The following is a 22,487-nucleotide window of genomic DNA, read 5'->3' on the forward strand; positions in this document are numbered from 1 at the left end:
TCCACAGCACGAATAGTCGGAAATGTTTTTGATTATCCATAATAAAATAAAAGAAGTAACAAAGCTTAAATTTATTGTTAAAGCTCCAATGAATACATCAAACTGAGGTCGAATCAATCCATTTATTATTTGCACATGACCTCTGTATATTTGATAAATTATTCCTAAATACATTGAAAGATACGTATTTATAATGAAATATCATGCAATGGGCTGTGTAAGCTATAAACTATAATTTCTATCGAATAGCTGCTTTTATGTCAACAGGGCTTTGAAACTCAGTTCAGTTCGTCCTCCTCCTCGTCCACCTCCGACCACCTCCAACAATCGCCAACCACCTCGAACAACCACCGATAACCACCTCGGGTTGTACCTGGAATAGCAATAAATATTTTCAGTATAAGAACACATCAAAAACATTACGTAAGGATTCATATAATCACAGGTGTTGTTTCTTGGCTGTAACTTTCGATGCGTTGATCGCAGCGAATTGGAACTGCGCCCAATCGATTTCTCCCGCAAAATTACGTCGGAATAATGCCACAATTAATTTGTTTCAGCACTTTTCAAAATCCCAGAAATATTTGCCAAAAATACAAAGGGGTTTAATGGTTCAATGGTTTATTTATTCATTTTTCCCATGATAATATTAGGAACGATTATTACAAACTTAAAAATAAACAAAGTCTTGAGTCCAAAACCTTAGCCCAGTTCTATATTTCTATTTAAGTTCTAGGAATACAAAAAATCAGAACAGAGAATTAGAAGACACATAGACGGCGAAGACAATGTCAGAAAAAAAAGAGAAAAAGGAAAGAAAAAAAAAACACAAAAAAGCAGAATAAAGCGATGAAAGCAGGAACATAGAAACGTGGGAAGCAGGAAGTTAGCCTTACTTTTTCTTAGATCTTGGAGTCAAACGTTTTTGGTCTTAGATTCGAGTTGAATGAACGTCTAGTTTCACCCGGTAGCGTACCTGGAGCGTAGAAACTACGGAGCGCTTGTCCTGGAACTCAAGTTTCACCAGAAAGTGGCCCCGAAGCGCAGGGTCCAGGAGGTAGAGACCCCGGTACTCAAAATCTGCGGAGCGCGGTTCTCATACGTCCATTCTACTGCGCGGTTGTTTCCGGACTGAGGAAATCGGCTAGTTGATTTTCGTCTATATAGATCGATGACGACAAAAGAAAAAAAAATTTGAGTGACGTCACTTTCTGAACATCCGAATATCCGAACATCCAAACTTTGGTTTCGAACTTTAATACTATGTATGATGATAATATATGATATGATGATGTATGATGTATGATGTATGATGATATGACATGATGTATAATGATTTTAGTTCTTACATTTCAGACAAGAAGTACGCACCTTATCTCTCTTGCCGATTCCAGACTCAAGCGGCTACGCCCTTCGATGGTCAGCGTCTACTAAAGATATATTCTCCAGTTAACGGGTCAGCTAATAATGCTGCCGTTCTGTAACAGTTGGATGCAAACAATTTTAGCTGGTACCTCTCATATGTGTGTTAAAATACACTGCAAGTTTCAAGAAGCTTCGTTCTATCTCTCCGCTTCAAAGAAAAAAAAAATAATAATAAATCGCCGACAATCACCTTTTTAGGTGGTCTTTAGATCAGGACACTGCGTTAAATACTGTCTCATATACGGAGCATCCATTTCATCTCGATCAAAATTAGCGCATCCGTGATGTATTACAGTTACTTTGAATTTTTTTTCATCCGAACACTTTCCGAAAAACAATTCTGCTTCTCTACCCAACGTAGATACTTCACTTGCGACTAACTAAAACAGCGTTTCGATTCTATGCCCACGAAAATTCAAGATCGAGACATCAAATGAAAAGTTGTAATAATTATGAATATTAATGTTATGGAATACATCGAGCGCGTGTCGAATAGAATCCTATTTCGAAATCTGTAATTCTGCTATTTTCATATCATAGCCGATTAGTGTAGATAATCTAGTTTGCCTCCTGGAAAATTATAAAATTTAGAGGATGCATCACGTATTGATCGCAAATGGATCACATGTATTAATATCGTACATGGACCGCATATACATATATACTATTTGGTCTCAGCATTATTATTACATCTGATCTATTATTATTCACGATCTATGTATACATTCTTCTCTCGGGTACCCTTATACTGTATACTTTAATTAAATTACTGTTTTGCTACGAATTTTCAAAGAAAATCATTTTCATCATTAATTTCTTGTATCGCCGACAAGTCGGTAAATACACACAGGCCAAGTACTGGCTTGAGCTTACCATTGCGAAGACTGCGTTACTCGGAAGGTGAATGTAGCCAGCATCATGTCGAAATCGGCAACTCTCTGATGTTCTGCAATAAGTTTTCAACTCTACCATTGGAACATCTCAGGGGGCGCAAGCGCACGACCATTTTTGGTTGTCACACCAAAGTCCAGTGGGGCAACTCTCTATCTTCTTCAGGTAACGGTCCTGACAAGTAATTAGTCAAACAGATTGGGCGCCTAGTTACAAACAACCCAACGGCATTCGTCTCGTATAATACAAATCAATCGTTTGATATTCTATTTCAATGTGTTACCTCCAACTAAACGAATAATCGAATGAACTTCCCCCTGTAAGCACGTCATATTTACCGTTAGCGAAGGTAGTGAAAAAATATCAGTCATCTAGAAAAGTAATTATTTTTATTGAACAATTAGACCGTAAAAATAATATTTCTCGCGATAATGCTTATCACTCTGCAAATCAATAATTACTGAAAGTATCATTAAGTAAGATCAAAATCTCTTGTCGTCAATATTCTCTTTTCTTCATCAAACATACGCTTCCCCTGTTTTTTTATGAAATTATATTCTACTGCATTGTTTTATACGTTGTATAGCAATTTGTATGAAATTTTCTGTAAACTTTGTATAATAAACTGTGTCAAAGTCCAGAAATCAATATTTTTCTTATACATATTACCGTAAGTGATGAAAAGTAAAACGCAGTGCTTGAAATAAACAGATATATTTGAAATCAAATAAGGAAAACTGGTTTGAACTGATTTTATGCAGGTTAAAACACTAACTATGTCACACGACAATATTCGTTTTTCTCTTGCTAAACAACGTAACTCATCATATTCTGTTATTGTCGTTTTAACTTACCATTTTCTGCTCCTGTCCGAATCGAAATTACAATGACCAACGATAAAAGTTGTTCAGAATCAGAATTAACAATCTGGACTAGCAAATAGTGGGTTTTAATTACTGGCTCAACAATCGGAAAGAATTGAAAGGGATTGAGATTCTTGAATTCGATCCAATACGGTGTCTTTGTACGGTAATTCATATAAATTTATACTCAGATGCACCCCGAATGAAAACGAATTCATCGATTAGTTGACTCACTCTAGTAATTGGTTCGAATTGCACATAACATAAAGAAATCCGAAACGTCGTATTAATTCATCGGTTATTCTTTCGTATTGAAAAAAGAAAATTCTTTGGAGAGAAAAAAAGATGGTGTCCATTGATTCATATTCTTATAAAAAAATTCATTTCCATACATAGAACTAATCGGATTTGGAATTGTAATAACCTATTCTTAACCAAGAATTGAAACGAATAAGCACGTAAAAACAAATAGAGTTTCACTAGAAATACGTATACTCAATTCAAAAATTTGAAGAAACAGGATTGTGACAAGTGTGATAATCAATACCATTAAATTTCTTACCGTTTGTTGGGAGGTTCCAGTCGGTGCTCCGTGCCACTCGTATGATTAATGCGTCGCGTCACACCATTTAAATTGAACTTGAGTGTTTTCACTGAAGTATAAAACTCTCTGATGCTGATAGGTTTCGTTCGGTTTGTTATCACCGTTCGTGCACGCGAATCATCTTATTGTTATTCATCGATCGAGCTGATACAAATTTTTACAGCGACAATCAATGCGCAATTTCTTTTTTTTCGAGTTTCACATTCCTATCTTTTAGCGATTTTCACTAGCCGCTAACGATTACGAAATTACGATACAATAACCGCGTTATGTCATACCATTGACAATGCCCTAGTTGCGACTGGGAGTCCGAGGTTTCATCACCTCTCCTACATTGCCACACTAAGACATGGCAAACAATAGAAATTTCTGACCGCTATCAGATCAGGTCAACACACCTTTTATGCCGGTACCCAAATGTTAAATACTGAATATTCATACAACAGTTCACGTCCCAGCTGTTACGATCATTCTAGTCATACGAGAATGAAGTTGTGGCAGCGTTACCGTAACAAACGGTTGGAGAAAAAATGGCAGCTTTGCAATTTTAGAATGACTTCAAATGATTCAAGTTTTCGAAATATAGGTATGGTTTGCTTTATTACGATTTCTTGAATTTCACACAATGTTAAAGTTGTGAAATAACGATTTTCCCAAAAGTTCATCGTTGCAATAACATTACTAATGACTTTACAATTCCGTCTCATGTACTCATTGGATTTTATAAGCTAATAGCAATCCGAATCTGCAACTTCTTACAATTAACGTAAGGTCAGAGGTGCCAAATCCGTTCAGTATTTTGTGTGATTTTGTGAAATATATGCATAAATGTAATTGAAAAAATAGGTATAAATAAATGTGCTATCGGATGTCTTGATCCAGTCCGATTCGAGCATGTAATGTACAGATAGAATTTATAAGTCAAAAATTTCTAGACGAAGATATGGAAAGAACGCGGCCCCATTGCGCAAGTGTTAATCATTCGCAAAATACAAACTGTGGAACTACCTTTCACCCGACCATCGAGCATCGGAGCGAAACAGCGACTGGGTTTCCTAGTTCCCTAATAGTGAACTTGCCGCCTCGGCAGCATCGCGGCTAAACCGGTTTTCCTAGGTCGGTGACTGGAGCCGAGATCAGCCAGCTCTCCGTGTCTCTAGAAACGATTATCCAACCTGAAATCACTAAAGTGCCGCTATGCTCCCCTGGTATTCTTGTCTAGGCGCAGGAGCTATCCCCTGGCCATTTGCCGTTGGCAGAACGTCCTAGAGACAGTAGACTAGAGAAACACTGCAACGGAACCGTAGGTGCAGCTGAGCAATCAGTCCTGCTAGTCGTAAAAATATATGTTAGGAAAGAACGGTAATTTGAAATTAGACTAAATTTCGTGTCAATTTCTATTTAGCCTAGGTCAAATTTTTTTCAACATTATTAGTACGAAGTATTAAATCATGATAATTCAGATCTACGGAGCTACGAGCGATGAGAATTATAGAGGACACACTTTCGAGTGCGGCGCTATTTCACTTCAGCTCTTCGTAGAGGAGAGTTTAAAAAAATCATTAAATTACGCTATCAAGCGTGGGCAGATCTAGACATCGCACCGTTTAAATTGAGCGTGTAGAAATTTTGCCTAGAAATATCAATTATAGAAGCTTTAAAGTCCTAGAATGTTTGAGGAACCCATTCGAGCAATTTTCGTTCGTTCGGTAATTTTTATGCGTAAATAATGAAGTACACCATGGTACGATGAATGATGAAAGTAAAAGTCATACCTATACATATAATATATACGCGGAGGACATGAGTATGCTACACTCGGGTGATTAGATGGGACTTGCTAATTAGTTCACGAGTTCTTGATTACTTTGCACTGATGTTTCAAGGGGCGTTTAATTAGGTTTTATACGCCATGAATATGTAACTACCGAAAATCAAAAAAGTACCGAGGTGCGTCGAGTCTGAAGTCCTAACGTGTGCACACAAAAGTAAAAAGCATACAGTAAGTTTACTTGGAGAGAAACTGTACGTATCCTGATTAACAAGCTCACTTTTGCAGCAGACTCGAGTGGTTTAGCTACACTGAGAAAAAAAAGTTATTCGATTTAATAAGTATTAATTGATCCAAAAAATCAGTGCACTGAGAGCACATTTATTTAAAGCGACAATTTATCTAGTTTTTAATTTAAGAAATACGTATTTAGGTCCAATAAAAAATATTTTAAATAAATTAAATAGAGATTGAGCTACATAAATCACTGATTGTGAGTTGCTCTTCTGGTTTGATATTCTTATCCAAGCGCTGCACTTTTCATGTAAAACAAATTATCCCTTGACTCGAATATTCGGTTTCAAAAATAGGATATTCTCTTTGGATCAAAGAAGATATGGCAATTGTACAGAAAAAATTGAAATCTTCGACTAACCCCGTATGTGAATTAAAAATGTATTTAAATAATTCAATGACTCCTTTAATATTTGTCTATTATCCCAGTTCTGCGAACGCGTCTCGAACTGTTCTAGGATATATAAATGTAATGTATAGATGTAACGTATAGTAGCGTCACTCCGGAATAGTTTTTGGAAAACATTTTGGTTTCAAAACCATAACCCAGCATATCGCATTATATATACTTAGTTGGCAGATTCGTATGAATCTAGATTTTCGCAATGCGAAGGATTCGGGTATATAAACATCTTTGAAGCTACTTTTCAAACGGGAAAGCTTGCGTCTAGGGACCGAAATTGGCAGTATTTCGAATGAATTATCGGTTCGGTTTAAAAACATGAAACATGTTCATCAAAGAATAAGAAGACTATCGAATTAGCCAAAATTTAATTTCGTAGAAACAATGATTCATTTGTTGCAAGCTCGTATCAAATGGTATCGAAAGGTCTTGAAATCAATTTCAACTACATGTGATTGTTTAAAACTGAGAAAAGTTATATTTCATTCTATCAGTCAATAACTTGAATTAAATACGAGTATGGTACATATAGCAACTCGAGAACTTTTTCTTGGCTCCACTCAAACATATCCGCATTAACTTAGAAGGTTTTTTTTTTATTTGAAGTAGCTATATAATCTGATGAACAAAATAATTTTCCTGAATGAATATTAAAACCTATCTTGTGAAACAAATTATTGTTTCAACATATTGCACATTTCTTTGATCGTAGTTATCATTGATTACGTCAGACAAACATCACATTGGGCCAAATATACTATTTGACAATAACGTTAATATTTCAGCAAGCATTGTTTCCAATCTCTCGGCACTTTTGAACCGTGTGTTCAGCAGTTAAAGTACTACTCTTTCACGAATTAAATGAGATTTGCTGATTCAAGCAAAGTTTTCGTTCCGAAAAGTTCTAGTTAAACCCTATGAAATATATATATGTACTTCTTTGGAATATATCGAACTCGAAAGCATACAGCACTGAAATCAATGCATCAATATTTTTCTTTCAAATAAAAAGTGGTTGGTCTAAGTGAGAAATTGTTTAAACCTAATAAAATGGAAATCAAAAAAATTAGCTGTTTAGTTCGATAACTTTTTTCCTCAGTGTACAGTAATAAAATAAGCAAAATATTTACTGACCGAAAAATGTTCAAGTCCTTCCACTGATTGTGAGTCTGGCTTATAATTTGTTATGCTCACAGTGAAAATCGATTTAGCCAGAGCTACGATTACGACTTTCCTGTGAGAAAAAGATGGAGATCTTCAAGAATCATCCTCATTGACGGTATTTTACTTCCGGAAACGAGGTATCGGCAAAGCGGAATTACTATTACGAGCTATCGAAAAGGTACACGTACATATGTTCAAACACAAATAGTTCGTTCATTTCAAATGCTAATGCCTTACTCCCCTTCATACGTGGTTTCAGGGTCCTCGATCAACCTAATGAACGTCCCTACCCACCGGCACCGAATCGACGATTACTTGACATCGTCGCTAATTATGCTAATTATAGTAATTATAATCGGTACATGAAATTAAGCTCGTTTCCTGCGTATCCGTTATCCTTACAATATAATTACGTCTATTTCTCAAGTACCGCGTGCCGTGAAATTGTATCACGAATAACACTAGTTATGAAATCACAATATATTATCGTGCGTGAACACGACAGGTACAGATAACGCTTATGGCTGATTAGGTTTTAGAGGCTAATTGTAAGTGTGCGACATGGAGGCAGACCGTGCAACGGCGTTCGAACGCGATCGTACATGTCTTTAACTTCCGACTAACAATACAAGATGAATCCGTAAAATGGTAAAGGATCATCGATATCACTTCGAAAATTGAATGCTGGCGTAATCAGGCGCAGGAGAGCTTTGCCTGAGTACCGAAAGCTCCCGAAGTCACCCGAAGAACTCTCGCTCGATACAGCGCACGTGTCTGTCGGTTCGTGTCATTTTAGTGAGGAACTACACCGACTGCGGAGTGAACGGTATCGCAAGTTCGACAGTTGACGGTAGTGATTGTTAGTGGTTTTTATTTACTACTGATTCTTTATAATGTAAGTATCAGGACACGTTTAATAAATAGTAACGCGTGTTAAGTGCACTAACAATAAGAGCTTCTTTTATGTACCGCCAGCTAATGAATACGTCTGATTTAAACCTACCGAATCTAATTCATCGCGAAGAGTCCGTGATAACAATTTCAAGTCAAGTTTTACACATCCAGAAGGTCTGAACATTCATCCAATTACGCAGAGTATAAAGTTGTCAAACTCTCGACTACTTGTCTATCATGCTGGATAAAACACAACCAATCTTTCCCGTTATACCTCTACGTTTTTCAAATCTATCTTGTCGGTACGTATTGGAAATTTGGATTCATTCTGATTCATTGTTCATAAATGAATTGGAACAATGCGAATCTATCAATATCTGTAAGCATATTTAAAATACGGGTTGTATTTGGCTACGGTCGTTTCTAGTCGATATTAGGTTTTGGAAAAGAAAAAATCTCGCGACTTGCTTCGACAGTGATTGACCCCTAGAGATATTTACTAATATTCAAACTTCAAAGTTAGGTTCTGATTCACCCGCCTAGCGATTTCTCGCGGTTTCGATCATCTAGTGGAAAAATTATATACTGTAAAGGTAGAGTACCTATCCTGATGGTATAGAGGGATGATTTCGTATCGGTTATACAGCGAAGTAGGTACGCTAAGGAACGTTTTAAATCCAAATCAAACAACACTTTACAGCTAGAACGTGTTGCGCAATAATTGGGCAACACTTTCGCCGTCAATCGCCACACTTGAGTGTAGTATGAATTTCGCAGGCTCAACTACTCGACTTCATTCACTTGCAAATGATTGTACACACGTACATGTATTACATCTGTTTAACTTAAGATATTTAAAGAAATTGTTATTTATAAATATGCACAGATAGCGTCGAGAAGATTCAACGGCAGAGCTTGTAGATTATTGCGCAGTTCGAAGCAAGAAGTTGCATCGCCAATTGTCATCGACGAAAATTCCAAAATTCGCTTGTGATGTAAAAGAAATAATCGTTTCAATTAGCTCGACGAATACTTTCTGGGAAAAATTCTAAGTCTAGTCGTACGTCATACGTCATATTACGATCTTTAGAAATAAAAAATGTGTATTCACATGATTACATTCCGGGAATTCCGTACTGACATTAGATTTCCGTGGAACGGAAATATTGCGTCTACTTCGATTCATCACTCATTCATAAAGGTTATACTCTTCACGAAGGACGAAACTTTCCTCCGAAAGCGGATCAGGACGCATTGATTATTCCAACATATATCCTTAGTCATATCTACCCTTACCCCCAAGACATAATATGTACATTGTTCACACCAAATTACAGACGTCTGTTTCACGATTACCGTTTAAAACAAGCGACTCCCACGTATATCGTCGATGCACGTAAAATATACATACCTATATAATATGTGCGGAAGTGTAATTGAAAATTTATCCGTAATTTAAACAATTCAACTAGATATGTGTGGGTCTAATATTGAACGTATTATGCCTATGTAATACGTCGAGTGATTGTCTGGACTGAATCACGTGAGAATAAAAACGAGTAAAAATATAAGTCTCTTACCGATGAAGTTGGACCTGCGAATAGATTTAATCTGCTCAGCTCATTGATTACCGAAGAACAACACGCGTTGTGCTCACAGGGTCAGCGCACAGCACATCGGCAGATCTTATCGCACTGTACGTGTACGTATGACCATGTACGTACAATCACGCGTGTAACTCTTCTCACTGTTATTTCCTAAAGTGTACACACTATCGCGTCACGCACGCCATGTAAGAAGTGCGATCAACGCTCCACAGAACATGCTTGGATAGCAGACCTGAAATCACTGTCGCAAAGATTTTCTAAATCTAGACTAGACTAGAGTATAAATCGTTTATGCCAAAAGTACACCTAAGTTTTCATTTATCATGGAAGGATGATGGAAGTAATGAGTATAAATACAAAAGTTTACATTCGTCTCGAAGTGCCGTTCTGAAAAGATGTAAAGCGGAAACAACATCGACGGAAATTAAAATGGGTTCACAACATAGTCACGAAGAGTCGATTGCAAGATAAAATATTCAAAATCAGTATTTCATTGTTTCCCCGATAAAATTACACTTCTGATAGAATAGAATCACTTTTCGAGCGTGGGACGTGATACGAAGGAACGCCGATTGACATTTCCCCTTTCTACGTTAATTGCGTCTTTGGACAACATCGAATTTCGAATCCGGCAACTGCGGAATGTACAAATAATTGTTTACGTTTATTATGACATTTATTTTTTACTTAAATATATGTCAATTTATTTTCACATGCGTGTGCGTGCGTGTGTGTGAAAATAAACGTAAAAAATTCAACCTTGATCGGTGTTCTTATGGATTGTGAATTTAAAACTTGGAACTGTGATGTATTTGACATTTATACGTACAATGTACAATACAGGTATGAACATAACTATGCAAACGAACGGAACAACATATTCGCGAAATGTTATAACGCTATTTTATTCCCAAAACAGAAAGCATTTTATTCGACAGATGAACAATACAACGAATCGTCTTTTCCGCATATGGAGTATTACGTCAGTACCGCACACAGAACACCAAGTCAATTTTAGCGGCTGAACATACATTTCGTTCTCTTTGAAATACGGTATTCGAGTTCATCTTTGAAAAAATTTAAGTCACTGATTAATTTATGTACATTTGTACTGCAATTTTGGTATAGCGATTCTGGTTCCTCGGCTTGCAGATGTTACCGTAGCTGCGACGCTCTACAATTTCTCCGATTGACATGCGCTCGTAAATATGAATTAAATGAAATTGTTGAGATTTTATACATTTCATGTAATCCCAGCAAAACATCTTGCAACAAGATAAATACGATATGAACGGAATATTCTTGATGATTATATTCGTTATGTCATAGGTACAGTGATCGACAACCTTTTTCCACTTTACGAAAACCAAGAGAAACAAAACGAAAAGAAAAAAAAAATCGTCGATAAGGTATCTGATCAAATATTATACCAGATTGCAAGCAGTTAATATGTGTATAGATATATGCAGCCAGCTTGATTAGCAGCTACGATAAAGTCATCATATTGCGGTGTTTGACAAGTGAGAAATGTGGGAAAAGCGAGCAGATCGCATAGAAAGTACGCCCTTGATACTCAAAGTCATATCTCAATATTTAACAAAAATTTGAAGCAGAGACAATATTCTGTCGGTAGAACCGAATTATACAAGCCAATTTTTGTACAAAAAAATTTCACGCAGCTCTTTTGCCGTTCGGCGAACCGTGTAAAATCTATCAGTAAATAACGGTACGAAACAAATTATACATTTTCACAGTTTCGCAAAGGACAAAGTATGTTTTTTTTTAATTAACCACTTACTTGGTCAGAACTAATTCGCTTCTCAGATTTCCTGCAATTTGCTAAGTAGGTTATTGAGTCTCGTTTCAGCATCAGCTGCTTTTCAGAAATGATGTTGGGAAAGAGTAGGCAAAGAGAAATACGGGGATACCGTTCATCCAACAGTTCTGAGGTAGTTGTTAAAAAAATGTTCAAGAATTATAATCCATCGCGAGCTCAAGAGATAGGCGCAGAGTACTCGTTATCTCAATCGGATGATTAAGAATTTTGTTTACTTTTAACCAGTATCTAATGGAGCGAGTGCCAGGGTGCGTCGGTAGATATCTAGATAGTACTTCATGAACTTTGATTTGAATGAAGCGAGCTCAAAAAGATGCGAGTCGTATGATTGATCCCTACGATCAATACCACCTTTGTGGCACCATTTTATCACTTCAAAGAATAATCCTAATTTTGGCGAATGGCTGCAGTTTCAAAATAAGTCAATTTCAGTTTTAGATATCTGATTAAAAACCGAGCAATGTTGTAAATTACATATTAGCCGGGTATCTATTGATGTCTTATCATGCTACACGAGAATATTACGTCTTTTGAATCCAATCTTAACCTGTTCCAATCTCGAATGGTCTTGTGAACTAAATTCTGAATACGACGTAGCTAGTCTGGCGTATTCGTCTACATTTTTTAAAAAGTAATATACGCTCTAGAGTCAGGAATATTGTAATCGCATATGTAATCGTCAGACCATACAGACCGAGAAGTCGACTTGAGTTTGCCTTGTGATGTGCATATTATTTGTACTTTCGTAAATTCTATCTTCAATCGATGTATCTTTAGATATTCTGACGAATAAGCAGCATAGAATTGTATCCGAATATTTATTATTTTCTACCGTAATAATTAAACACATTGAATACGTCTGAGGAACACGTTCTGCCTTAACTTCTTTCCTGTTTTATTCCTTTTCAGACTACCCAGCAACGATCTATATGTAATCGTTGGCCCTATTTTATATCTAGTACACGTGTCGCTTTTTTCACCACCAAATGGAAATGGCGTACGAAAAACTAATTATCACGCCTGTACAACTTACGGAATAAAACAGATTGTATTAGCAGCAACCGTGTGCGTATAACGTATCTGTAGGAGCAACGATATTCAAACAGTAATAAAAGCCTCATCCGCACATATGAAGCTAGATTCGAACGGGTAACATGTAATTAAAGTCCATCCAGTGTTCATCATTCTGGTGATGTTCGTTACAAAGCATCGTTGCAACTGAAAGTTATTATTTCGTATCTAACTTGGATAACTGTATTGCAATTTCGCGTAGGATAGTCTGAATGCTGAGGGAATCTGGGTTAGAGTACTGCTGATGTGAGTAGAATTGATTAGTCGGGTTGGCAATTAATTATTGGCCTCTTGCCTTTGCGGAGATATAATTGTATAGTATGTCTCTTTTGGCAATTATCCGTCACATGCATTGACAAGAATTACATGCAGTTGAAATCCTGATTACCCACAACAGAATTACCGCCGCGATTGCGTTCGGCGTGATCGTATCAAGGGACTGATACTTTAATAGTTAGATACTTGAAACCTACGCTCGCTGATTGACTGATTCGATAATCCTGATTATCATCATTTCTAAGTAGATAATATTCAAACCTCTGCAAATATTTCCTGGTATCACATATTATATACCTCAGTGTATTGCCAGATTTCAGTTTCGCCGTCTTCCAATCCACTCGGAGAAACGGTATTCGATACGTGTGCATTTGCCTTTTTAATAACACTATTACTTAAATAATTCAGCGTAAATTAATGGTAGTAGGTTACACGAGTGATTCCATTTGATGAGGTATCGGCATATTGTTCATTCGAAGCTGATCTGTCCCGCCAATTTTTGCACCTAATGTGAACTCTAGATACATTTATATCACTGATTCGTGGTCGGCATGTTCCAAGTTCAACTCTTTGACCCGAAGTCTGAGATAATGATAACGATGATCGTTTAAGCTTGGTAAGATATTAAATTTTAATCTTTTGTCGCGTTGTACGTGTCATGTAACATAATTGTTCCTAAGTCCGGGTGATACACTTCGGTTTTTAGCATTATATAACTGAATATCAAACTGCAAGTACGCGGTATGCACTTTCTGGCGTTTTAAAATTATAACGTCGTTAACTACCGCAAGTACGGTCAAACGACAAATTTTCACCCGAAGTTATTAAACTGCGTTTCGAACTTTCATCAGGGTTCAGGCTGTTTAAACCAGGCGATTCTTCTGACAGTGCGACCCTCTAATTCCCTGTCTCCTTATAAGTACGACTCTACTTCTGAATTATAATAACTTTCTCAGTCGAACTATAGAACATGATAACCAATCTGCGGAACCGTTTTAATTTATTGACTTTGTCATCGGGCAGGTTTTCTTACCAGCTGGAACAATAGACATGCAACGTATCTATATCTCTGCGGCTGCAAGCACTCGTCTCTTCAACGCTATCACTGCCACTGCGTCATTGTGTTCTTTTTTTCAGCTTTCTTATGCCTCGTATCACGTGCAATCATACCAACAACCAGATTGCTGCATGTGACGTTGTGTAACGAAGGTATACGAAATCCGTAAGGTTGAGAAAAATTACAGGCAATTTGTATCAACATTGCTCAATCATAAATTCGTTCTCCAACGACGCTGGCGATTGCCTAGAATCACGACGACGATCATTCTCAGCGACGGAGATGTTCCAATGTGTATAAGTTTTTACGTCGAATATTACTGATGCTCGTACCACGGTTTTCTCGAAGGCTCGCGATAATATAAATCAGACACGGTATGAATAACTGTATTCCGTTACGCAAATGATTCGCTCTTCTGTAGCGAATCGGAACTGATCACAGCCGGTCGATACGTCTTAATGAGAAGACCAGGCACGGGTTTCTTCCTCTAATATCGGTTTTTGCCCTAAACGAAGTCTAGCAACGTTGCCCTGATAGGACTCAGTTGAGCAACTCAGACCACGGATATCTTCCGATCTGCGGTTTTTCTTTGTCCCATTAGTATCAGTCGCGGCAATACATTTCTACGTTTTGCGATTCCTGGCTCGCCGGATTGAAACTACGAACATGAAATGTAAAAAACTTGAATTCGAAACGGAATGTCAAACGGATGTTTTTTTTGGAGTGTCAAAGTAGTGGATGACAGGTGATATTGTAAAAGCTGGTCTGCAGTTGTCGTCGCTGTATGATTGGAGTCCCGAGGGTCAAACAATGAAGCATCAGGCAGAAAATTTGGCAACAATTCTACACTCTGAGACTCGCGAGTTGCAAACGAACAGTGACCCAGTTCTCGCGAATGATGACCACTTTGAAAAGTATCGATTCGTTATTATATATCGCGACGTATAGAACGTGGGGAAAAGAAATAAAATCTCAGATATGAAATGACATCTATGTGAATTCACTGAATGGTTTCTGCGGAGATACGGAACGTCATCTTGGAGCACATTTTTATACCGGCCGTAGCGTACGAGTATACAAAGTATATTATACTACTGTATCCATAACGCGGTAGAAATTTTATTTCGGTATTCCGCACTCCTGTAATAGAAAATATTAAATGTAATTCCAGCCCATCTTGCTATATTCCTCCATATATATTTCTTGCGGTTAATCATATGTGCCCCGTTCAGCAAATTTCATACAAATCGATAACTCGTGCTGTCGTATCCCAAAAAAGCTATATAAAGCGCATTTCGACTTGATTCAGGGCGTTGAATAAAAGATAAGTCGCAAAAAAATGATCTGTTTATTTTTTATTGATTACGGTTTGCGCAAGAGAAGGATGACTTAAGTCTATTGACGCGAATCCATTACAAAGGACCAGTCGTTCTTCAATCGAATAAATTTTCACGATATCTCGATTTCATTCGCTTACTGATTTATAATGCTGCAGGCGAACAAAGTCAGAGTGAAAAATATCACAATTGTATAAGATCTTCGTCTCAACGGTCTTTTCACCGTTGGTAACGAAATGAGATGGACGCGATTATTATTGGAGCGGAAATCAGGTAACAATGCACGAGAGTCAGATCAAGGCTTGCGTGTTGTATGGTAGTGACGTCACGACGCTATTGAATCCTACATTGTCAGTAAATCTCGGGGGGCAATCAGCCTCAGGCGTCGTCCTGGTTTAAGTGTCAGATATAACAATACGCCTGTATATATTATATAACTGTCCTGAACTGCTTTTGCTTCGCGGGTCTCGACGGCGACGGCAGTTAGACTTGAGGGTTCAGAAGCTCTTTCAAATTTAGTTGCCACGACGTCAAGTATAACGCGTCAAGATCTCTTACAAAATTTCAATGGATGAGTGAAGACGGTAGCTGAGGGTGCATGGTGAAGATCTCCACTCAGTGGAACACCGAACTGATACGCAAACAATACAAACTTCAAGTTTTTACTTTGCAATAATAATTTTAACTTTATTCAGACCCGAAATTCAAAGTAAGGTGGAAATTGTATCCGCAATTTATTTAATCTTTTTTAGGAAACGGTGTTAGTTAGGTACAAAACGGATGCTACGGCTTAAATGTTCTCATGAAAATCAGAGTTTTCTTTCGTGGGTTCGATTTTATACAAAAGTCGGTGTCGTCGTCAGTTTGTTTTTTCTTTTAAGTATAACATTGACGCCGCAATGAATTTTACACCTTGAAGTTTCACATCGGCCTATTCATCCTCACGCAATATTTACTCATGGAAATGTGCTCCGATATTTATTCAACTCGCATTACGGTGTCAAGATGGCAAAGCCTTAAGCCTGTGTACTTATTCGCGTTCGAAGTGATGTATGCATGCATGTTTCATCGAGGCTACGTGCACAATGTTGCCAATTATCCTTAGTTTTGCAACATAGGTAGGTAGTCTGGCTTCTGCACTATCTACACTATCGAGAATCAAAGCGTCAGCGAATAAATCAAGCCTTGACTGACTGACTTTCACAGCTAACGTTGATCGGTGCAATTTGAAATATGTCGCACGTTAACGATGATCAGATTTGCGAGAATTCCGTTGCATGAACAATTGCGAGTAGAAACAACGTTTCGGCATCAAAAGTCAAAATTGTACAATATTCATTTCAGGCGATAATTATTTGTAATTTTAAATTTCGAAACCTCCTGACCCAACGATGTCTGAAATTTTAAGCTTCCTATCTGCCTTACCAAATTATGTAAATGAAAAATACAGCACAATCGCGTCGTCACTATACTGCCTTCAAGAAACGTACATATAACCAACATGCTTACCAGATTTAACCAGATCCTGACGGTATCGTTCCTTTTTTTTTTAGGGTCCTGGGTGTTTCTTGCAGCAGCATCGGCGTTGCTCTCCTGCTACTCCTGGTCGTAGTTTGCGCTGTGAGCGATGCAGCAAGATATCGAATTAAATTTGTACTCTTTATTTTTCTCAGTGCAATAGCGGCGACATGGTGCATACCGATTATGCTCTTCCAGCCAGGACATTGGAAAAATGCGCTGTGAGTAACGCTCTTTTAGTAATTAACCGTGACACGTACTTACGACGTAACGTCAATTTTAATTTTCCACTCTATTACGGCGGACAATTCATACATTTTTTTTCACACTAGAGTAGGTAGTTTACCGCTCTTAAAATTTTCCAGTTGAGTATACCTAATTGACTATTGAAAATGTTTCTACACCAGAATATAGAGGAAACTGAAAACCTCAGAATTACTTACTATAAATATTTATCTGAGGTTTTAAACAACGTTTCGCTTTACGAGATAACAAAAACGTAGTGACTGACAATAATTACGTGTAACGTTGTTGCCAACCGCTAATGAGTCAAAGGTTCTCGCGTGATGTGTGCATTAATTTTTCACTAGCTACATTTTTTTCTGTCGGGTGTTCGAACAGTGAATATTCAAACTAAAAAATATTCAGACTTGAAATGTTAAAAAAGAAGAAAAACTAATTAAAAAATCGAGACTATAGACTTTCTTCCTCAGTATACGCATCCCATAAACTTTTATACCTTCGATGAAAAAAATCCACGTCAAATCAGTATAAACTAGCTACAGCTTGAGTAGCAAGCACGAGATTCTACGTAGGAACGGCAGTACGTATATTTATATGTATATATGCAACTGTGAGCTTTAATTTACAGCATACCTGCGTGGGGAGCACGACAAATTGCAAAACTCCTGGGAATACAATTTCATGTTCGTGGGAAGGAAAATATTGTCAAAGACACGGGTTGTGTGGTGTTGATCAATCACCAGAGCGGACTTGATCTTTGCGGTAAACCTTGTCATTGCTATAATCAATTAATGTCAATGTATGCGTAACACCAAGTAGATGGACACGCCTTTTGCGTGGAACTGCGTAAGCGATTAGACTCGTCGAATAACTAGACGATTCATTTTTTCACATTTTTTTTATGAATATTTACAATCGTACGGCAATCGAAATACAGAGCTAGACAATTTAGTGCACTGAGATTGACTAATTGTAAGATGACCTATTTTCGTTCGAACAAGAATCATTATTGTTTACAAATTATTTTCTTGGTCAGAGTGTTGATAGTCCGGTTATTTTATTATTTACCCATAGTATCATTTTATATTTTCTACCGTAATGCCGTTGACGTAAACTGCATATTTCCATTGTTAAATCAGTTCCTGACCCGATCGATTTAACCCTCGTAACCGATTTTTATATTAAACAAATTTTGCATTCACAGTATTGGCAGAGTTGTGGCCTGTGCTGGAACGATGCACGGTGATTTCAAAAAAAGAGATTCTCTACTTGGGGCCGTTTGGCCTCGCCTCCTGGCTTTGGGGTACGATTTTCATCGACAGACGGCAAGCTGAGCAAGCACATAGCACCATGAACTCGACGGCGGACATTATCAATAACAGAAAGGTCAGTTCGGTCTACTCCGTTGAATATATACGATTATATTGTCAATTGAGGAATAATACAAGGAAATTGAACTTCAGTGAGCGCGTTGAATTAAGAGGAGAGCTGCATTTATACGACTCAGCAATTGTCCAATAATGTTACAACTCTTCTATCAGGCAAAACTTTGTCTATTTCCTGAGGGTAAGCGGCACTCCGGAACGACGCTGCTTCCGTTTAAGAAAGGCGCCTTCCACGTCGCTATCGCCTCCCAGACCCCGATTCAACCGGTCGTCGTTTCGAAGTACTATTTTCTCAACGACAACCTCAAGAAGTTTGGCTCGGGTAAGTTGGAGCTTCATGTCGCGATTCGTATAGTTGAACTCATGGGAATCCAAAACATCGAAACACGTATTTTGGTATATCAAACGATTATTAATTACATTGGAAAATTACAGTCTGACGACAGAAGTATGGTTTCTATTCTATCTTCTAACATTCCCGAGAGCAATACAAACCCATGTCAGTTTTAACAATTGTACCTATAGTCCACGTAATTGTGACATTCGCCCGGACTGTAATGGATACTGTGTTAAACTTCACCGATGGTTAATTAATTTCCAGGAAAAAGTTATATCACCATTTTACCACCAATTTCCACAGTCGGAATGACAAAGGACAATATGGCGGAATTGATGGATGAAGCCTACGATAAAATGAACAAAGTTTTCCAAGAAACCTCTCAGGAAGTTCTAGCTTTACATGTCGACAATTCAAATTCGAAATAATGAGAGTAAGGAAATTTATGGGGAAAAAATTGTAGTAATAATAATCCAAAGAGACAGTGCACGAAGATCCAGACGAAACGGCAAATATATTGACTAATGCCAGCGTCATACTTTAAACACACGTAGAGTTGGAAATTCCATGGAAACTTGGATTACTGACCTTGGCGTCGGTACAGTAAGAATTCGTGTACCTAGTAGAATCGATTGTTGCCACATACAACTATTTTACATGAAAAATTCGAACAGTTGTATACGTGTAAACGCTATACGTATACAATATCCCGCACAACATTTTTTATACAGACTTTTAGATGATGTCGACACATTGTAAGGAAAGCAAAAAAGAAAAAAATATATAAGTCGTCTATCACGCACACGCCTGTTATATTGTATACGCGATATATGCATATAAATGTGTACCAACGATCGATTGTGAACTGAAACAAAACTAACATATCCAAATTACGACCGATCATATATCCAATTATAGTATTACGTAAAAGTCGTGTACGGCATATGAAGAAGAGTAAATGTCGGGTGAATTACATTTTCTTTTCTATCTCAATCTAAATTCTAACGCGATTCATTTTTAAACATTTTAAGATTGCAAATAAAAATCTGGTAACATGTTCGAGTTTTGGTTAAAATTCATAGAGTTTAAATTTAGGTCGGCTATTTCATCAAGGTGAATTGATTTCCAATCGAATTGAAGGTATGGGTGAAATTGGATCCCAACACCATTTACTTGAACTGATTGTGAGATCTTTGATGTTTTTTTTTTCAAAAGCGATATCTTTACATATGTAGATTATTATTTAAGCCTAACGCACATTCGCTGGTTAGTCCCACAGCAGCTGTGCACAAACTTTATTATTTATGTTGGTAACAGGGACTAATCTCATGTATATACTCCGACTACTTCGGATTAATGTGAAATATTTTTCTGGTGTTGATTGTTCATGGTCTCTAGAAATTTTTGTCATGACATTAATACGACGCATAGGAAAGACAAAAATGAACCGGCGCAATTCAAATAGTCTCGTGACACAACATAACTTCTGGTTCCCGAAATACGAATGTATTCGTACAGTTTCTTATAAAAAAAAACACCTTCTTCCGTTATATTTATCAAAACTTTGGAAATTTTGAGGACAAAACTTTACTAGTCCGAATGGCTAAGAACTTTGGGTGTTTTTAACCCCGTTTTTTCTATTTTTTTTTTTTGTTTTTCATTACAATAAATTTTTAAGATTTTGAATAATCAAGGTTTTCCGATGGTTCGTGGTTGTACATTGATTTTCGAACTCTGTAAATACGTAGTTTTTGTGTAAGTATTGGTATGTGAATTAGGTATCCTGAGCTATTATAGTGGCCTTAAAATAAATCTAGAATATACGCGCGATTGAGAACCTCGTTATTGTAATAACCCAAAGAATTATTCAGTGGTGATTGTCATTTACCCAAGTAACGCAGACATATCGATATTAATCTTCTAAATGCAAATCATATATCCCAGTTGGCGGACGGTCACAAAACATGTTGTTTTTTGTAACATCATGAAAAATTTTGCCCGCTGCGTTTGAATGTAACATTTGTAACGCTTTTTTTTTTTTTTATTTTATAAAGAACATTTTGAACCTGTTGGTGAACTGCTAATCAGCAATTGGATCTGTGTTCAACTCATTCTATTTTCCAATAATTTCGGAATATAAACTCTCAGCTTCAGTACAATCAGTGCACTGCAACGGAATACGCCAAATATTTTTATTCCAACACTTTCCTTTTGAAAGTCTGAAGTCATTTGATCAGCAATCAAAAACGGTTTAAAGTGTAAGTGAAAATATTGAGGAATTAGATTAATTACCCCGCACACAACGTGCATGACCATTGTGTAATAGTGTAAGTCGGTAATGATGAAAAGGCAAGTTGGTAAATAGTTTAAGAGAAAAATGTACAGAATAACTTTTTCCAATCTCCGCTCCATTGTTCCTGGTGTGCATACACGTGTAAAGCGTGTATGCATCTACGTATATATGTAGTTATGTCTGTCTCATTAGGCAGTAACGACAAACTATGTATAAATATATAGGTATATTTTTTTCTGTACTAAATATCACGTCATACACTATTTCTAACTGTTGATCAACACGACAGTTGATGTGAGGGCTTATTTATTATCCGTATACGAATAGTTGATAATATTATACGTATATTGTACTGATACAGTTATGGTACTGATTATTGTAGTTTATGATATAATTACGTATATGATGTAGGTAGTCGCGAGCACGTGTAGAAATGTTGTTATTATTGTAATAAATTATTTTAAACTATAACTGCCGAGTACACTAGCTGCCCTCATGCTCAAATCCCATTGATTGATACTGTATATCTAATAGAATCTCGAGTAATCACGTCTGTATAATGATTCGAACAAATACAAGTGGATTCACAGCATGTGTCACGTTGATAAAGTGTTAAACTTACCAGTTCGAGGATCCAGCTGAAGCTTCACTCAATCCAGAACAAGATGATCCAACGTCTGTGAAGGAAAAGCGTAACGCCTGTCAGACATTTCTATCACTCGTAATCCTCTGTCAGAAACGTGAGATTGTTCGCCGACGAGAACCGGCACAAGAGTGAAAACATTTTGCGATTCTTCGAAGTTCCGATACGATCCCGCCCTCTGCGTTAGATAGTTGCGACGATTTCGATCCAGAAGATCCTCTTTGCGAGCGTATCGTGGCGGCGATTTGACGTAGGTAGAATAGTAACCTGCCGACTGAGGATCCGCACAATCAGCCACGGTTTGCGGATCGTCGGCATACTGCGAGGATTTTCTTGAGAGGAAATAATTGGCTACGCGTCGAAGGAGAGCCGGTCTGCTCGACGCCGTTTGCGGCTCTCTCGCATCCGGCGCATTTGAATGCCTTCGCGTTGAAAAATTTCCAAAATCTGCCGGAATGTAGAAATCATCGAATCTAGAGTGCGCGTTTTTCTTGTGTCGAGAACGCGATGACCGTGATCCTGATACTTTGCTGGTCGCCTCTTCGTCGGTTGTAATTTGCTCTAAATCGTTGGA

General features: G+C 37.4%; 1 protein-coding gene and 1 long non-coding RNA gene across 6 annotated transcripts; one reads left to right on the top strand and one right to left on the bottom strand.

Moving 5' to 3' along the window:
- Positions 1-316: 316 nt before the first annotated feature.
- On the bottom strand, positions 317-5,960 carry LOC124293724. Of its 3 annotated transcripts, XR_006903600.1 has the most exons (5): positions 3,742-5,960; positions 2,299-2,687; positions 1,372-1,573; positions 897-1,159; positions 322-373 (listed from the first exon to the last, which is right to left on the bottom strand). It is a non-coding gene; the product is annotated as an uncharacterized LOC124293724 (long non-coding RNA). The 3 variants fall into 3 exon arrangements; XR_006903599.1 differs by having other exon boundaries at positions 317-373; positions 977-1,159; positions 2,299-5,960; XR_006903597.1 differs by having other exon boundaries at positions 2,299-5,960.
- Positions 5,961-8,195: 2,235 nt separating this feature from the next.
- On the top strand, positions 8,196-21,741 carry LOC107225269 (1-acyl-sn-glycerol-3-phosphate acyltransferase beta). 3 transcript variants are annotated; one of them, XM_046735860.1, is made up of 7 exons: positions 8,201-8,310; positions 8,391-8,611; positions 17,048-17,233; positions 17,884-18,017; positions 18,460-18,641; positions 18,797-18,962; positions 19,242-21,741. In XM_046735860.1, the coding sequence occupies exons 2-7, from the start codon at positions 8,547-8,549 to the stop codon at positions 19,403-19,405; spliced, it is 897 nt and encodes a 298-aa protein (XP_046591816.1). In that variant the 5' UTR covers positions 8,201-8,310; positions 8,391-8,546; the 3' UTR covers positions 19,406-21,741. The 3 variants fall into 3 exon arrangements, with proteins under 3 accessions (XP_015521166.1, XP_046591816.1, XP_046591817.1); XM_015665680.2 differs by lacking the exon at positions 8,391-8,611 and having other exon boundaries at positions 8,196-8,310; XM_046735861.1 differs by lacking the exons at positions 8,201-8,310; positions 8,391-8,611 and adding an exon at positions 16,280-16,612.
- The last annotated feature ends 746 nt before the right edge of the window (positions 21,742-22,487 follow it).

Source organism: Neodiprion lecontei, chromosome 3 (assembly GCF_021901455.1).
Source record: "Neodiprion lecontei isolate iyNeoLeco1 chromosome 3, iyNeoLeco1.1, whole genome shotgun sequence".
NCBI classification, from domain to species: domain Eukaryota; kingdom Metazoa; phylum Arthropoda; class Insecta; order Hymenoptera; family Diprionidae; genus Neodiprion; species Neodiprion lecontei.